The 18,615-nt window shown below is 34.6% G+C and overlaps 1 protein-coding gene across 1 annotated transcript in view; it reads right to left on the reverse strand.

The window, feature by feature from the left end:
* Positions 1-18,615, reverse strand: part of SCEL (sciellin) — a 50,954-nt gene that overhangs the window by 20,341 nt on the left and 11,998 nt on the right. The window contains exons 6-8 of the mRNA XM_010578330.1: positions 16,853-16,885; positions 15,460-15,531; positions 4,258-4,317 (exon numbers count right to left, since the gene is read on the reverse strand). Coding sequence (XP_010576632.1) covers positions 4,258-4,317; positions 15,460-15,531; positions 16,853-16,885 — 165 coding nt within the window. The remainder of the gene's footprint in view (positions 1-4,257; positions 4,318-15,459; positions 15,532-16,852; positions 16,886-18,615) is intronic.

Raw genomic sequence — 18,615 nt, forward strand, 5'->3', positions numbered from 1 at the left:
CTCAGTGGTTGATAGCATTCTGCATTTTCTTGGCAGTATTCTATAGTGTTTTATTCTTGGTTTTGCTGTATTTTAGTTCCAAATTTTCTTTTTTTATATATACTAGTTACGTTTTTATTTGAAATGACCAGCTAAACAGATACGTAGACTCTTATTTCAAAAAGCAGGATTACAATTCCAGTAAAACCCTGTCTCCTGCAGTTTTCCCTGCCACAAACATGACATACAACAAAACATAAAAATAAACCTTGTCAGACAAATTATAGGATTTAAGGAATAAGTGCTAATAATGTTTTTGATGATTTTACAAAACAGCTCAGACAAAGGCTGCTCTTGTTTGGTTCTGCCAAAGGTTATATTCTGAAACAACTTGATGATTATAAGCCTTAACTCTGGATGTTTGGGCTGCAGTTTGATTCATTTCAGTGAGCTTGCCAAGGTCTGAAGCTTTGCTAAATGAACCTCGCTCAGTGCTGGTCACTGTTTTATATGCATAGCATGCTGCATGAAGCAGCACCCTTTATTGTGCTTGACTGGTAATCTGGCAGGCCCCCTTTCAGAACTAAAAAAGAAACTCATTCACCGTAGATACTCAGTGTGTGCTTCTCTGGTCAGACTGTCAAGTGGGACTGCTAGGATAAAAATATTTTATATTAAAAAATAGCAAAACTGCTTATGTATACAGATAGTTGCTCTTCCTCTTCATTTAGATATACAACTAAATGGAAGACTCAAAAAGACACCATCAGAATGGTACCTAAAAGCGTAATACTAACTTCACTTTAATTGACCAAAATGGTTCTTAGTTTTTGCAAATAATGAAACCTAGTAGCAGTGAAACTTTTAAACTAGGAATGCATTTACTTATAACTCTTTGAGATGCTAACAGCTGAGTTCACAAAATACCTAGATAAACACAAAAATACTTATGAAAATCTTATCACTAGGCATTTTCATTCACTACAAGACTAGGTTTGAGTCATTGCTTGTCATCAAAATACATGCAGCTATATTGTTATATTTGGTTAATCAGGCACATTTTAGAAATAATACAGATATATTACTCAAGTTATGCAAGTTCTGCTTGCTTGTATAAGGAATTCACATTTTCTAGTACCACACTAAACAGCTACAACTCTTGATATTGGCTCTTTAAATTTTAGAGAACTATGGATTGAGTCTCACCGCTTTTTATTTTGGTCATCAGCAGACTTTACTTCAGTGTGATCACCAAGGTCCTCAGCTCTGTGAGAGTGAGAAAGACCTCAGAATTAATCAAATTATTTTATTCAACCTAAACATATTAAATGAGTTGAATTACTTATGTTGAAGGAGAAAAAAATTATATGCATCTCACAAGGAAGATTCCTGACTACATTGAGTATGTATCACAATTGTTTCATGTCATAAGTGTTTAGTTAGTTATGAAGTAAGCGTTATCAGTTCAAACTTCAATATTTTTCAGTTTCTTTACAGTGTGACACTACAAAAGAATGACAAACTACTCAAAAATGCTAAGTTCATTACAGTATTGTAGGATAATCCAGGCTGGAATTCAGGGACCTCGGGAGATCTCTAGTCCAACCTCCTGGTCAAAGCAGCAGCAGCTCTGAGGTCAGACCAGGTTGCTCAGGGGTTTTTCTAGTTGGGTCTTGAAAAACTGCAAGGACAGAGATGACACAACTCTCCATGCAACCTGCTCCACTGCTGGACAGTCCTCCTTATATCCAGTCTGAATCTCTCTTGTTTCAATTTATGACCGCTGTGTTGCATTGTGTTGCCATGCCACAGGTGATGGGCCTGCCTACATCTTCTAAACTGACTATGGCTCTATCATTTTAACTTGATAATATAATTTCATTCAGTACAGGCACCAGCACCATGAGCTATGGAAATGGCTGCCAAAGTGTGTTATTTGCTGTGTCGTTACATCCAGCCCAGGTTCCTGTTGCAGCTACTATTATCTAGGGTTGTATACAATCTTTAGGACCATATGACCACATTTATACTAGTAACTCATAAATCACTGGCTGTGAAATAGCTGGTTTTATATAATAAATGCACTTATTAATATATGGCATCTATATAATACATTAATATAATTTTACATTAATATTTTATAATAAATGGCCTGTAATTAAAAATAAAAATGTTATCCATTGAGGAATTATTTAAGATGAAAAAAAGGCCACATTGATTCTCATTTGAAAATGAATAATGATAATAAGAAAAAAGAGGGGTTTTTAATTTATTTATGATACTCTTCTTTTGTATTTAAAGGACAATTTTCAGTTTGATGAAGCATTTCATGCGCTGACTGTTTAGAGTTGCAATAAGATAAAGTCAAGTACTACCTGCATTTCTTCCATGCTGAATTATTTGTATTTACTAGCCTGTATTCAATGCGGAATTTTAAAAAGTTAAAATTCTATGGTTTAAATGAAATAAAAATATTAGTTTTGATTCCTCTAATGATCTTTACAGAACAGAACTAATACTAATATCCAACCAACTACAAACATTTTATAAATATATAAGGGAAAGATTATGACAGCCTTGCCTCTTATTTTTCTGACCAGCAGTATTTATTTCAGTAAAATCCTCAAGGTCTTTTCCTCTGAAACAACAAACAAATACAACTGTTAAAATATTCCCCCTATCTGGGAAGAGGTAAAGTGTAGTAAAAGAAAGAAATATATTTATGCACACATTTAAAGGGAAAAAAGTAAATCATTAGTTAAGTTTATGTTCAAAATTTGCAAATACTTATGGGTTTGACCATAATAAGAAAATATGTTTACAGTTTTTCAGTAACATGGTAAAGTTCTGTACAATTAAATAAAAAATATTATCTAGTACAGCCAAGAAAATAAAAAGGCTTTGTTTAATTGTATCAATGCAGTAGTTTAAGACTGTTCTTTGCCAGTCAAGACAGTGAAGGAGAAACATGAACTTTCAAAGAACTTAGTATTCATTTACAGGCTCCCAGCAGTTTAATGCTTGTTTGCATCATTAATTTGCAAAAAATATATTTTTATTTAAACTAAGAAACTTCTATTTCTTAAGACAACACCTAAAAATATGTCCAAATGTCCACATATTTTTGCTTTTGGAATGATAAGAAATTACCTCCATGTGTCATCATAGTTAACACTTAAAGCGTTGATTATGTCTGTACTTATACTGAAAAAGTAAGCATCTAAAGACTCGCAAAGTTTACATAGAAGGAAACACTTTTTTTTAATTTCATAAATACAATTACACTAGTGGTTAGTTTTTCCTCTGGATTTTTTAAAAATTATTTTAAAATGGTTTAGCAAATTAGAGAATGGTATGACCTATGAAAAGCACTCTAACTAACATAAAAAACCCTGATCCCCTTTAGGTAGAAGTAGGGAGCAAAAGGAAAAGACTAAGCTCTGTGAAGCTGCTAACTTGCTTACTTCAATCCATAATAGGCTTATTAGTCTTAAAACTTTGGATGTCTCCTAAAATTCAGTAGTGTCTCAAAGTATTGGACTCTACCCTAATAAATTCTCTGTGAATTAAAATTTGCAAAAAAATCAGACTCAACTTACAGGTCAGTGCTAAGTGTACAAATATATATGTATGTATGTATACATATATGTGAGATTGTCTACTGTAAAATAGATGATCACGTTAGCAACATTTATGTGCTGCTACTGTTTAGAACATTATTCTTGAAGTTATCTGTAGAATTTCAGTGTTAGGTGTGACAAATATTACATAGCTCTTACTAGCACAGTACACTGGCAGATCCTCCCTTTCCATATGCTGAAGGGCTGCTTACGGACCACAAGATACTTTGCCTGAAACACACTGAACTGATGTGCTGTTCGAAAATGTAAGTTCTAGCTGTTCTTTATGGATCACTGCCCTTGCTGAATGAAATGCTTTGTTACACCCTGTTGGGGCAACACTTATCATCCATGAGTTCTGCAATATTTTGTTTAATGCCCCTTCTCTAATGATATTAAAATATTTCTTTAATAATTTTGTTGAGGAAGCATATAAGGCATGTATGGAAGCTTGCCATAGATATTTCTTGTTCAGCTGATAGCGCGCATGTCAGTTAGTTAATCTGTACTGTTATACTCATCATTCAGTATAAGGGATGCTACTTATTAATCTATAAACTTTTTACAGATTTGCAACATTACCTTTCCTGACATTCTCACAGTTACAAACTACTCACTGCCTTAGAAAAGTAGGGCCTGAGAAACTTTGAAGACTTACTCCTTATCACTTGTGAAAGAACTTGGATTTACTTTGATGAGGTTATCGAGATCTTGGTTCCTTTAAAGACAGAACAAAAACCAGATCAAATCACAATTAGTATAGCCAGCTGTCAATTAGTCAAATTAAACACTCACTTAAAAAGAAATTATAATTGACACATTCTTTATGAAAGACAAAATTAAACTGATGAAAAGTTCAAAGCATACATCATTTTAGTAATTCAAAGATATTCATAGACACAGCCATATGCCCACCATATGCACATAAGCACACACTCTTCTGGAACAAGAGGACCAAATTATGTTTTGGAAACAACAAGTTATAACTAATACTTATGTCAAAAAATATAATTCCCACTGAACATGCATCATGGACAACTTCAAAGAGTACCTCCCTTTTAATATGCTATGATATAACAAAAATCTTTACCAGAAAATACAATTAGCCAAGTATTCCTGATATGTGCATGAACAATTTCTTAGCTAAAAAGTAATTATGGACTAAGTCTTTCTGGATAAATCAGCAAAAAGTCCATTAGTCTATTTGGTAGGCTATCTAGACCAGCTCCTTCCCAATTAAACTCTCCCTTGTCATAAGAAATTTCGTGTTGAAACTGAGCAATGCTGAGAACTAGTTACATCCACTGATCCTTGAACTTCCGTAAAAGAAATAGGATGTGATTTACTATTATTATCTGATATAAGGGGGAAAAAAAATCTTCCTTGAATTACATCTTGTTGGTTAATTAATTTTCTTTTTCAATATACTAACATTAAACAGGTAATATATATTAATGTAATGTAACTATTAGAAATATAAATCAATGTCTTTTGTACTCTTTGAATGGAACATTTAGTAGTATCAAGTCAAAACATGGGGTGTTGCTTTGACTGCCTTTATTTCCCTTCAAAGGGTTGTGCTGGTGTTAACATTTCTATAAAACACTTCATTTTCATGAAAATGCATTTTCCAACTGCAATCTCCTCTACTGAAGAACTTTCAGCAACTTTACCTAAAAAGTTACTATCTAGTAACCTTAACTCACTACAAAAAATTGAATAATTTACTCTTCAAAAGAAAGCAATGGGAAAAGAGTGATGCCCATGATGATATGACAGTCCCTCTGCTGTAGGACCTGTTCTGTAACCTGGTAGTCAACAGTGTTCCATACAGTCTCATTACTGACATTTCATTCTGAACAGTTCTGTCATGAAACAGCATCTCAGTGAAAGATAAAGACAGCCTTTTCAGATTTCTTCTTGGTCATGTTTGCCAGCTTTGGGTCTCTCTTTGATGAGATTATCAAGACCTCCGTTTGCTTAGGAATGAAACAAAACCAGTTCAATGCAAGGAGAGTCTACTGCCACTTAGCAAGAATTCCATACCAGTCTAATAAATCTACATATTATATATTTTTGTAAATTCTCTTTATATTATCACAGATTTCACACTTTTCAGAGTTTTCCTCCAGAAGCCAGAGTCTTGTGATTATCCAAAATTATCCTTTCCTTTACAAACTGGATGGCAAATTGCTTCCTCAGTACTTGGAGGTAGCAACACTAAAATGATAATAAGTCTAATAAGACCACAGATAGTTACTTTGTTGGCTTATATTTTTGCTATTTGTATTAAGAAAAAACCTCCAGCTGTGTATGTGTCTGGCTTGAGTAAAATATACATTATTATTCTTGTCTGCTGCATCCTCCATTCCTTTATGTTCTTAGAGGTATTTAAAATATGCATGTCAAGTCTTCTATAAAGCCTACTGAAGCTTTGCAATTGCAGCTACCTCAGTTATGATCTTTATGTGCTACGCAACCCTCACATATGTATCGGCCTCAGTGTTGCACATTCACCCAAAGCACAGAAAGCAAGAGAGTTGGGACTTCTGTTCATTCTGGTTGCAATCATAGGATTATATGCAGTTTACTCAGCAGGGTTATCAGTAGCCTTTCTGCTTACTTCTGCTGACTTTCACAGTGTGGAGCAACAGAAAGGCTGTGACAGTAGCAAAGCCGTGCCCTGCAGGCCAGTATGCTTCTATGTCTGATTTTCAAAGGAATATAAGCATTTGCAGAATCAAATTCCAATACATTTTTTATGAGACTTAGCTCAGTAGAACAGATATGTTTGAAATTTTTACTCATGGTATAGATATAAAATATTGTATTAACTTTTTTACAATTTTCAATTTCATATTTTTTAATAATTCCTGGGGGTTCTTCCTTCAGAATCAGATAAATGTACTGAAGACACCTTCCTATAAAAATAAGCAAATACAATGTAGGTAAAATATGCTCCCACCACTAGAACTTCTTGTGTTAACCTTTGAAAGAAATGTTAAAATATCTTAGTGTTTTTTTATGAAATGCTACACAATTGAATTAATAATGCTATAGAAATTGATTGTAGAACACTGGGAATGTGTTATATCACTTATATACTTGTTCTTCTTGTAGGTAACATTTTTCTGTTGACAGGGAAGGAAGAAAATCCTGTAGATCAGCAGGAAAGATTCTGGCTTTAAAACACAATCTTTTTAAGTTTTCACATGTATTTTAACACTTTTCCCAGGTAACTTCAGATTTGCTTCACCTTAAATTGCTCTGTTGACTTTGCACAGAGTTTTCAAACAAAAAAAGAGGAGTTATCTAAAATAGTTCAACCTTGACCTATTACCTGTTTGGAAATCATCGCAGGGGTGGGGGGTGGGGGGAGATTTACAAACTTCCAATAATTTAAGAATCATTCATTCAGAAATGTGTGTACTGGCCCATATTAATCCTTGGTGCAACTCAAGGGATAGATGAGCTAGTTCCCTTCTGTAGACTTTGCAGCCAACAGCATTTTTTTAGTTCCTCATACATTACTTTCAGTGCTTTGAGTATCCCAATGCACTGACTGGCTTGCAAGGAAGATTTTACTTGCTGTCCAAAGGGATAGTAACAAAAGTAATAAAAGTCTAGGCTGCATGTGCACTCCTTGTCAACTTGCGGCCTGATTTATAGAACACCAACACTGAAGAGTGCTAAAAAGTGAACAGAAACAGTTGCAGCTGCAGATTACAGCACAAAAATACATGCTGACTGACCTGTTCAGCTATGCTTTATGGTTCCTATGGAACATAACTTCTGTAAAACATAACCCTTAGAAGATATTAATTTATTGCACTGGTAACATTTCTCAGACTTTCACCCTCATGAAACATCTGCTTGACATGACTGCAGCAAGTAATCAGGGCTGACATCTTGCAAGTTCTTTGCCTTGGGTGGCTGGCTAGTGCAAAGGAGAGGTCATACGATATGCAACTTCAACTGCTGGTTCAAGCATAGTTCAGGTTATTAACAACTGAAGTTAAAGTTTAAAAGCTGTTGTTTATAAAAGGATAAGATGTAAAGCAGGGCAAGCTGCAGGACATAGGGGATAGGTCAGAACTTATCTGATTAGGTTCAGGGCATACTTTTGCTGAGTTTTTTAATGTCTCATTGTTAGCAAAGCTACATTTACTTTAGCAATAGCACACAGTGGGTATCAGTGTTGACATCACCACATAACCCAGTCTCACATTAAAAATTAGAGTGGATGTGCAATACAGAGCCTAAACAGAATTTCAGTTTAGGTTTCATTTGAGAGTTGTTAGCATGCTAAAAATCAGCAATACAATTTATACCTTTTCTAATACTTCTAAAAGAGATGTCAAGTATTAAAGTGGAGAAGAGACTAACCTATATATTCATACATTAAAGAAGCTCCTTGAATATCAGAATATCAGATGCAGTGAAAGGCTGTTGTGGAGAAGGTTTTCCAGTTGCAGATATAACTGTCATTTGAAAAAATAAACTATTTCAATGTCCAAGGATGGCTGAATTGAATTCCTATTTATTAAATATGTCAACAATTTTAAAAAATACAGATGATGACGGAAAACAGCAGCATAAAACTTCTACACAAAGCAGTTTAGACAAACTTGGGGAAATTTCTTTCAAATATGGTAGGTGGCTTGTAATAGATGCTGACATTTTTCATAGGTCATTCCAAAGGATGCCACCTCCAAGCATAGTATTTTCAGAGACAGACATTACATCACTGTGAACATTCTGCCTAGAGTGCGTATTTTTCAAAATGGATAAGAATGAGGTAGGTCAGACAGCCTGCCAGGAGGAGAATATATAGTTTGCTCGTAAATTCAAGAAGATGAAATATTTTAATACCGCCATAGGACATGATTGGAATTTTTTTAGGAGCACCTAACTCAGGAAAACAAATATATACTTTTGTATTCTGTATAAAAATACTTGGAACAGCAGTACAGAGGATTTTGTATCACGTTTTGTACAAAAGGATCAAGTATTGAAAAAAACAATGAATTTATTATAAAATAAAAATGTTAAGACTTAGAATAAGACCTAGGTGTGTTTGTTAGCATCACTGAAGTATGGAAGATAATTCTATTAATTCATTTACTTTTTCCTTTGTAAGGGACCACCTCCAGAAAAAGTCTATTCTGCCTTTAACATCCCCTTGCACAAAAATGCTTAAAATAGCACTATGAATCTACAAGAAAGCCCCACTCTCAAGGCCAGAAAAACCTATGTGCAACTGGGCCACTGTGGGCTTCATGCTATAAACTTGTTAACCATGAATTTTGCTGCTGCTGTCTGCTGTTTTGCCTCTAGCTGCCTGTGTAAAATAGGATTAGAAATTTGACAACTAATGAAGAGAGTCCAGCAGAATAAAAGGCTAGCAAAGAAGATAAGTAAAATAGGTTTAAAAAAAGCTGTCAAGGCACGCTGCATGCAAAATTTATGGCTTAGTTTAACCAGACACTCCTGTTCTGCCATATCTTGGACCCCTACGCCTCTCAGACCCAAACAAAAAGGGAAATTATTTAGGGTTTGTGTGATAAGCTCTCCAGAAATTGGCTAAATTTCAAAAGCTTAATATCTCTGACCCTGAAACAATATCAGCAAATGTTCCTTCATTTACAGAACAAATGTCTTTTGTGTTATCTCATTTTATTAATGTTGGGTATCTAATGTCTTCCTTGTTTAATGTGCAAAAGACCTATGGACATGTTCAGTAAGTAATCTTTAAAATTATAAAAATGAATGTATGATGCAATCACAAAGTATTTTTTTCCTCTTATGCTCTGTATTAAAAACTTAGAGAAATTGAGTTGTCTACATTTTGCTTTGCCTTTCAGTCTGCATTTGATTTCTAACTCGGTTCACTTGAGATAATGATCTAATACTTTTCAGTCCTTCTGCTCTGTGAGATCTGTTTGTGAATCTCATTTATTTCAGTGGATAATAGTTCCGTAATTCTGGTTTAACTGGTGACAAGTCAGATCACCATCAAGAAGGAAAACACAAATGAATCCCATCCAGACTTTCAAGCACAGCTAATGGGTTTTTTGGTTTGGTTTGGGGGGTTTGGTTTTGTTTTTTTTTTTAATCTTGAAAACATTCAGGTAAAGTTTCAAATGGCATAGAAACAGGAAACATGAACCATGCCTACAGAGCTTTAGTGATGTCATTAGTTATTTGATGAAAGCAACAAAAACCTTTCTAATGTTTGTATTTGCAAATTGGGAAGGCAATGAAGAAAACAGTCAACAGAAATAGATTTTAAAAACTTTGGTCACATTTTGCTGACTGTCTTTATGCTAAGGCCAAACTGAAGTTGAACCTGGACATGTGTGGGAAAGAGTGAGAAACAAAATTTTAAACAGGCCCAAGCCATGCTCTTGAACCTCAAGTATCAGACAGGAAAGTATGTGACCACAACTCCCTAGTCATTCAGTGAATGCTTACTTAACCTGTAAAAGTCTTGCTAAGCCCATTTCTAGTTCCAGATGTTCCCTAATTCCTGAAGGCATTCTTGCCTTGTTACCTAGAATTTCATCATCCCTCCTTGCTGATACACAAACAGTCCACATAATACCCAAGCACCAATATTGTAGGTGTTGTTTTATGGACCAGAAAACTGAAGGACCACACAAGTTTCACAAGACTTGCTGTAATGTCTTTAATCAGTGCGGCACTTCATGTCAAATCCCTGGATACTCAGTGAGGCCAGAGGCAGATCTAGTAAAGGACTCATACACAGTATTTTTAATAGATCTCCATCTGTTTTCTGATTAAAAGCCCTGAGCAGGATAATAAAAACTACTGAGGTGACTCCCTCTTTCTAACAGATGATATTATAAGAGATATATAATATTTCTAAATATGATACCAAACAAGCTGCATCTGTTGTCCTTTCTTCAGTGATCTCTCCTGGTTGACCTCCCACAAAGCATTCTGATCAACAGTTTCTTCTTCTGACATGATGGAATATGCAAAGACCACACTAATCAAGTCTGGCTAGAACCTTAAGGGCATTTCTGACCTAGTCATGTCAGCACAGAAGAAGACAAAAACAACCGATTGCCAACTGGACCTTCCAAATCTGAACTAAAAGAGTTGGTCTAGAGTACATTAAGTATGTCAGGCATCTCACTGGATAAAGTTTAACATCATGGGCCCAGCTGAATTTTGATCTGCCATCCATGGCTGCTTTACTGTCCCTATATCAGATTTTATCATTAGTATAACTGAGAATGAATAAAGACGTTCTCTGAGAAAAGAGTGGCATTTATTCTGAAGCAGGGTGCATTTCCTTCCACACCACTATGCTGACTAATCAGTGCCAGGAGCCCTCATTCAGCCCTTTCATCAGTAACAGCCAAGGATGAGGGAACAGAAGAGGTCTGCAGTCAACTGTGAAAGCCAATTTATACTGTGCCAAAACCAGTGTAATGCTTCACCCAGAGGATTTTGGAGTTAAATACAGAGGAAGAAGCTGTTGATCAGAATGTTTTATAGGAGGTGGACTGGGAAAGATCACTGAAAAAAGGACAACAACTTATTCAGTTTTGCTTGGAGGATATGTATGACCCTGTAAACACTGTATTAACTTTTCAGTTAGGAATAATTGGCTTGGATCTCTTCACATAAGCTCTGCAACAGGAAATCATTTATATCAACATGCAGAAAAGCTGTAAACCGACATTCCACTGAATGCCTGATCTGTCAGAATTGGGAGGCAGAAGGTCCCTGTCACTAGGAAATGCCTTCTGCTGAAATGCAAATATGTATCATCAAAAATGACTGTATTAATTTGTACTATCAAAAACAATTTAGAAAGTGTAAAGCCACTTCACTTTACCATAAAGAAAAAATTGTCATTGTAGCCAAAGCAATATCTGGCTGCAGTTACAACTACTGAATTCTGCCTACGTGAGTTCTGTTTTAGTATCCTTGCTTCCAACATTTTGAGTGACATAAGTGTCCTCCAGAACATTTTAGATGTCTCCTGAAGGTCTCACTAAAAAGTGAAAGCAAACAAAAAAGACATCACAATGGAAAAGTCACACAGGAATACCTGTGTGGGAGTCATGCCTTCTAATTTTGGTCATCTAAACTTTAGTCGAACCTAAGATAATTCTCTAGGATGTTTCCAGTGGCTGTTTGGAATTGCCTGTCTCTCTCCATAGAACAGATTTCTCTCTTTCATGTAATGGGAACACATAACTGGCCAATGCTTCAAAATGCACCTACGTGTTCTTTCAGGTTTGTGCTCTTTGCAGCTTTAGAACAATAAAAATTTTATCAATAAATGTTCACTTAGGAGACCTGACATGATGGTTTTATTTCCATTGGTTTGAAAAATTCCAAGTTGATACCAATTATTTACTCAAATTTTTAAAATAATTTCAAAAAACCTGTATCTTACTTTTTCCACTCTTCAAAGTTGCCAAATGTTGATAGACACAGAAAAATGTGTCCTTGTTACAAGAGATAGTTTAAGCACAGGTAATTAACGTGTTGTTCTTTCATGATCTTTTATAATGAAAACTGGCAACACATGTCGAGTCAAAGAGGAATATCATTAAAAAGGAGCATAATACAAACATATTTACAGCATTGTCTAAATTTGCTACTATCTGACAGGAGTGTTTATAGTTAATTACCCTGCACCATATAAGAAAACCTGGTACAGAACTAATATTCAATGTATCGTAATTAATAGAAAATAAAATGTTAAAGAGCCAAGAACATAGTATCTGCTTAATTATGTCAGAAGAATATTCTAGTTCCTTGTTTCTTTTCTCTAGAAATTGCCTCTCTTACCCACATACATACAAATAAACAGCTGCAACATTTTCTTCAACCTAGCTCTGCTGTTGATGGCATACCAAAAAGGCATGTTTCTGTACAATTTCTACAATATGCCCTGTGCCCCTACAGACTAAGAGTCGTTCACTGGTAGCAGACAATCTCACCAAGGATGCTTTAAGAGCTGAGTGAGATCTCTAAGTTCTTATATAGCCCCTGTTACTATCACTTCAAAAGCTTCTCCTCACATATGTCCAACACAAATTCTGATACATCTATGCAAAATAAAAGATAAATTCATTACTTCTACAATTTATGAACTCTTGGAAATATGGCTTTTTGATTATTCTGCATCTTTTGGTAGTAATACCTTTGTTACTGCACTGGTAAATGTGGCCCACTGTGACAAATACCGTTACTTTCTGTATAGATCACATGCGAGCAAGCAGCGTAGTTGAATACAAGTGAACACCATATAAAAGCAGTTTATAGAAATACACATTTTTGATCCTAACTATAATCATTAAGGAAAGATCAACTAAAGCTGTTAAACACCCTTGGGATATTTGAAGTGGCTTAACAGTATTACCTACAGAACATGGTTCTTTAAAAAATGCATTTTTTTAAACACCTGCAGTTAATGGTTGCAACAGTTCTGTAATGGAAAAACACAGAGTGAGAATCTTGGATCTTCACTGAAGTGGAAACAAAACACAAAAAGAACTTGATAAGCAATGAATAAAAGACCCATTGAGTAAATCAGAAAAAAGTTTCTGTATGTATCCATTGCAGTGCTCATATGCTGCTGCATTTGTAAGATACCAAGAGCCTTGATTTGAGGATGACCTATTATGCTCTGAAAAATACACAATTATTAGACAGTGGTTATCTTTACTTCTTCTGGATCCTAGCCTACTTATGTTGTCTAGTGTACCTATAAATGCCTTAACTAATCATGAGATGCCTACTCCATTCTGTTAATCATATCCATAAGGTGGAGGTCTGTATGTCCATGCCTCCAGATATGCTATATATATTATTGTATACTCTGTGTTTTAAGATGGATGCCACATCTAACTGTTGTATTTGAAAACAATGCAAAAATTGCTTTTTATGTTAACAGACTCAGTGTTAGGCCTTGCATGGAACAGTACACAATGAAGCTTACACTTTTAGCCAAAAGAGATAGTATCGGACATCCTTTCCAGGTAAATCCCTTCCAAAAGATTTTCTGTGTATTGCTGACCAGTTTGATAGAAAACAATTGCCATTTTCCACTTACTTTATACTGAAATTAATTCATTATTCCTTTAATATCCCTATCAGAATCCTGAGTGAAAGACAAATAATCAATTAAGTATGACTTTAAAAAGCATGACCTGAAAATCTTTCCATTCTAAGTAAAAATATAGGAAATTAAAAGATGTAATATAAAATATTGTTCTAATAAATGCTGGTGTTACCGTTTACTTCCCCTGTGTGGCACAACCATTTTTTGCCAGAAGTGTAGTATTTATGTGACATCTTTAATAGAAAAAAGGCACTTCTGCTGACAGCTGCTTAATGCATTTTTGGTTAGCGTAAATTTAACAAAAATCTGTAGTTTTATGAAGCTAACACAGCAGCAGCAGATGGATGACATCTGAAGCACAAGCCAAATGTAAAGGAATTGTAGCAGGAGTAGAGGGGGCTGAATTTTGCCTACTAAGATTACAGGCTACTTATAGTTTATATAGTGACACAAATAGCTGTAGCAGCACAACGTTACCATAGAAACTTGCAGACCAGTAAAATATTCCTCCACCTCTCCACCAATGGAGGGACAGGAATACAAAGCTTGATATGGTAATGAAAGCCACCGGGGGATGATGAATGTGAACTGATTGAGGGTGAGGATTAAGTAAGACCTTAACAAGCCTTTAGGAGTGAAGAATGGCCATGACTTCCCTAGTTAATACAGTGGCATATTTAATTTTCTAAGATCACCCACATTTGTTGGCAGGAAAATATTTCACGGAAACATTACTTTTTTCCTAGGGATTACACTGTCAGACATCTTTTGGATGTCTTTCTTAATTATTTTGTACTGTTTTTACATACTGGAGGTTTGGGAGAGGGGGGCATGATTCAAAATAATATAGAATGTGGCTTCAGACCTCAGAAAACTGTACTTTATGAATCAAATTAAATAAAATTAGCTAATTTAAACTGATTTTAGTGTCTGCAGCATTTAATATTTCCAGGTAAACACTGCAAAATGAGCTACTGTAATTCTCAGTGCATATCTGGAAATCTATTTCTAATTCACTCACTTTTTAATTGCATATTCAGGCATTTTATTCTGGTCAAGGTCAGAGAGTCATATTTTTTGCATGGTTATTGCTGATTGTTTTGAAAAATGTAACATCTCCATCAGTAGAGAACCATATGATTTGCTGGAACTTCAGTAAAAAAAAAATAATAAAATTTCTCTGTCTTTTCCACCAATAGTTTTCATGGTATTCTGTACACTTTCCAAGATACATTAGTACATATGCCATCTAACTCATACCACAAGAACGAGTCCATCTGTTCAAATGTACTAATTTTGTCACACTAAATGGTATATGTTGGGTTTTTACTATTTAAAATGTTAACACTACAATGCACATGTTGTTTTTTTGTTTATATACATAGTAGTGTGTAGATATTACCTCCCCCACAATTTATTGAAGACCAAAGAAAATATATTGTATAATCCACACCACTTCAATTCATCTGTTTCCAAACATTTGCAGCAACTATCTATGTGCTGCTCTTTAAGATTCAGTCTAGACAGACTGAAAGAATAAAAAATTAAACATCAGAGATGATAACTTATCAAGTCAATAAGAAGGAATTCATAGTTTGTACTTCTAGGCCAATTGTTAGGACTAGGTAAATGCTGCATTTATCACACACCGTGTCCAAATGAGCTATCAAATATGGAAATCAGAGTACTTAATATCACATTTATCAATGTTTATCAAAGCACTGTTTTCATTATATCTGCTTATGTTACCTTGCTGTAGCTTGATCATCCACATCAGTCTTTGATTTCTGAGGGGTCACCTGATCTGATGAAAAGGCAGCCCTGCAATAGGAATGGTGAAAACATACTTAAGGCACAAGAAGATATTTGGAAACACATTGTATCATTGAAATGGGCTATCATTGCAGATGTAGTATTTCTTACAACTGTAACCACAGTGAGATCGGATTTTCTTTGAGAAACTTTTTTGTTTTTTTCTTTAAATATCATATATATATATTTGATATAAATATACATAATATATATAAATACATATATTATATATATGTAAAGAATACATATGTAAAGAGCTATGTAATGCTTTAGTTCACTGGATTACTGCATCCACTGAGCTTTTTGAAAAATTAGTATTCTAAGACTAGCTGTTTTTCTAGCATGGATATTCTAATAAAGCAGAGTTTCTTTACTGTGTCAAAATTATTTTAGTAATAAAGGAACTTTTAAATACTTTTCTACCTTCTACCATTTGCTACCTACTAAATAAATTTTACTTATTTAGTAAAGACTAGCATTTTACTTGTTTAGCAAAGTACTGATTTTTTAAAAATTAAATAAGTAAACAATTACACTTTCCTATTTTTACTTATTTGTCTTAACAGTCAGATTGGCCACTACAAGAATACTAAAATTATAAGAAATTATAAGAAAGGGAGAAGGTGGCCAATACAGTTGGAAATGAGAGTTATGTCTTTAGAGAATCTTTCTGTTAGGATGGCAAAATAAACCATGACAAGTTGTGTAGCTGCTTTAATTAGAAGCCATGAAATTACAGCTTGGTTAAGTAAGTGATCTTTTCCTAATTTAGACCATATGAAATGTACATTTAATTAATGAATTAATTGAATAAATTTATATTCTAAAATTAGAGCAACCTTTGCAGATACTCAAATAAGTTTAGAGTACTTTACATTAATTCACCTTATGTTAATGCCTTCTACTACAAGCCTTTCCATGTGCACAGGTTTTTAATTTACCACTTTTTTCCCTTCACTTTGCTCACACTCTCTTTTTCACTCCCTCTTTAGACCATCAGTTTAATATAAAGGACTATTTGCACTAACAACATATATAACTGTGGAACTAAAATTGTGAAGCAGTTTTTAATTTTTTATGCAGTTACAGTTGGTTTCTCAATTTGAATAAATATCCAATGAAATGTTCTAAGCAATGTGAAAATAATTACATTTCTGCAAGGAAGGAAGTCTTCTTCATGTGCTTCTGTGACACTGACTATGGAGGAACCCTCCCAGGTAGATTATACAGTCTTTGTGTTATAAATAAATGTAAAATAATAATCAAGGTTTGTGCACGGGAGTGTGTTTCATTTCTAAATCTACTAAGAAGCAAAGTAAAAAAGACATACATCTTTGGAGCCTCTGAATTTTCTGAAGTGGTCCTAGAGAAAGAAAAGAGTAAACATTTCAGAAACAAAGTAGCAAAATGCTAGTATCGAAGCACTTTGCAAGATTTTAAATCAATCAACAGCAATTAATTTTACTTTTCCTTCCTTCCAAGATGGTATTTTTCTTTGTTTCTTAATGTGGAACATAACATGTTTAACTCAAGTAGCGTAATACTAAGTTCTAATCATATTCTTTATACGTTACTAAGACAATCATTCTTCAGTTAACATTCTCCAGTCAATCACTCTGATCAATAGTGTTTTGTTTTCAGCACACAATTCACAACCAAAAAACTCAATTACAGTGAGTTGCTTATATTCTTAGCTTCATTTGCAATGTCTTTTAAGTGTTCTGTAAAGTGTGCTTAATCAGCTTGGAACTGAGGCAAAGCACTGTGGAAGTTTACATGTCATGCTTGACTATAGAAGGCTAGAATCAGGTCTCAGAATCAGAAAAGGTAAGTAAATAATAAACCTTGACCAAAAAAACCCCACAAAACCGTGACTGCTGAACTCCCTTCCTGAGGACAGCAGAACAATCAATCATTCTCATATTTGAAGAAGACACAGCACTTTACTCCACCTATCATTAAGACTGGTAGTGACCTTTTAAAACTGTGGTTATTAGCATCTATACATAGCACTTTATTACTTGAAATTCACAGGAGAGTAAAAGACTTTCCTTTGGTGACTATTATTAGTTATAGTGATATTCACAATTTGAAATAGATTTCACATCTTCAAAGCACTTTTAGAAGATAAACAAATTAATCATTTAATGCTCATCACTGTTTAATCAACTGTCCTTGGTGACATTGTTGTTAGATGATCCAGGAAGAGTCATAAAAGCTTCAGAAAGAATATGGCTGTATTTCGGTCTTCTCTGAACTATGAGAGTAGAGGAGTAACTGGATAATTGGTGTTGAGAAGGACACAGGAATCCCAGGTTTTTGTTGGAAGCTGGGCAGATGCCATATAGAGGATGCATCCTATCCTATGCTTTCAAAATTACCATGATTACAGTGAGACATTGAAATGAAGCCAGATAAATTCATCACAGTTGACATATTAAAAATATCTAGTAAGCATTGACTTAAAACAAAATAAACTTTAGCATCTAGGAGCTATCTTTCTGCTGGGTGGTGAGTGACTTTTTGAATCTTGGCTAAACAGATGGACAGTAGTAAACACAGAATAAGATTAAAAATAATTGCTAAACTTGGTTTTAAGGATTCATCTTAAAGTCTTCCTGTGACAGAGATGTCATAAACTCCCTAGGCAATGGTCTACCAAGGAATTATACCTAACAAGACAATGTATCCGTTCATTTCTGTTTCATTAATTTTCATCACTGATATGCATGAGACTCATGTTGGAAGTTTCCCAGATTAAAACTAGGGAAGCACAAGGCCATGATGCAGCCAATAGGGGACCTAAGCAAAGAATATCACAAAAGTTCATTCATTAATATTTTAAACCATCCATTTTCTGCTTTTAGATGAGAGCATAAGAAATGTTCTCTGTTCTCTTTCTGGTCTGCCAGAAAGCAACCACAAGTTTAGAAATAAACATTAAACATTCAACTGCAAGGAACTTTAGCCTGAGCTTTTCTTCTAAACTATTTCTTGGACACCATACTGAGAGCTGACTAAGCAGATCTTGAGGTTTTGTCCACACTTAACCAAAAGGGCCCAGGGTTAGCCCTGGCTGTCAGACCAAACAGC

This window comes from Haliaeetus leucocephalus, unplaced genomic scaffold (assembly GCF_000737465.1).
Source record: "Haliaeetus leucocephalus isolate CR32 unplaced genomic scaffold, Haliaeetus_leucocephalus-4.0 Scaffold61, whole genome shotgun sequence".
In the NCBI taxonomy this organism is placed as follows: Eukaryota; Metazoa; Chordata; class Aves; order Accipitriformes; family Accipitridae; genus Haliaeetus; species Haliaeetus leucocephalus.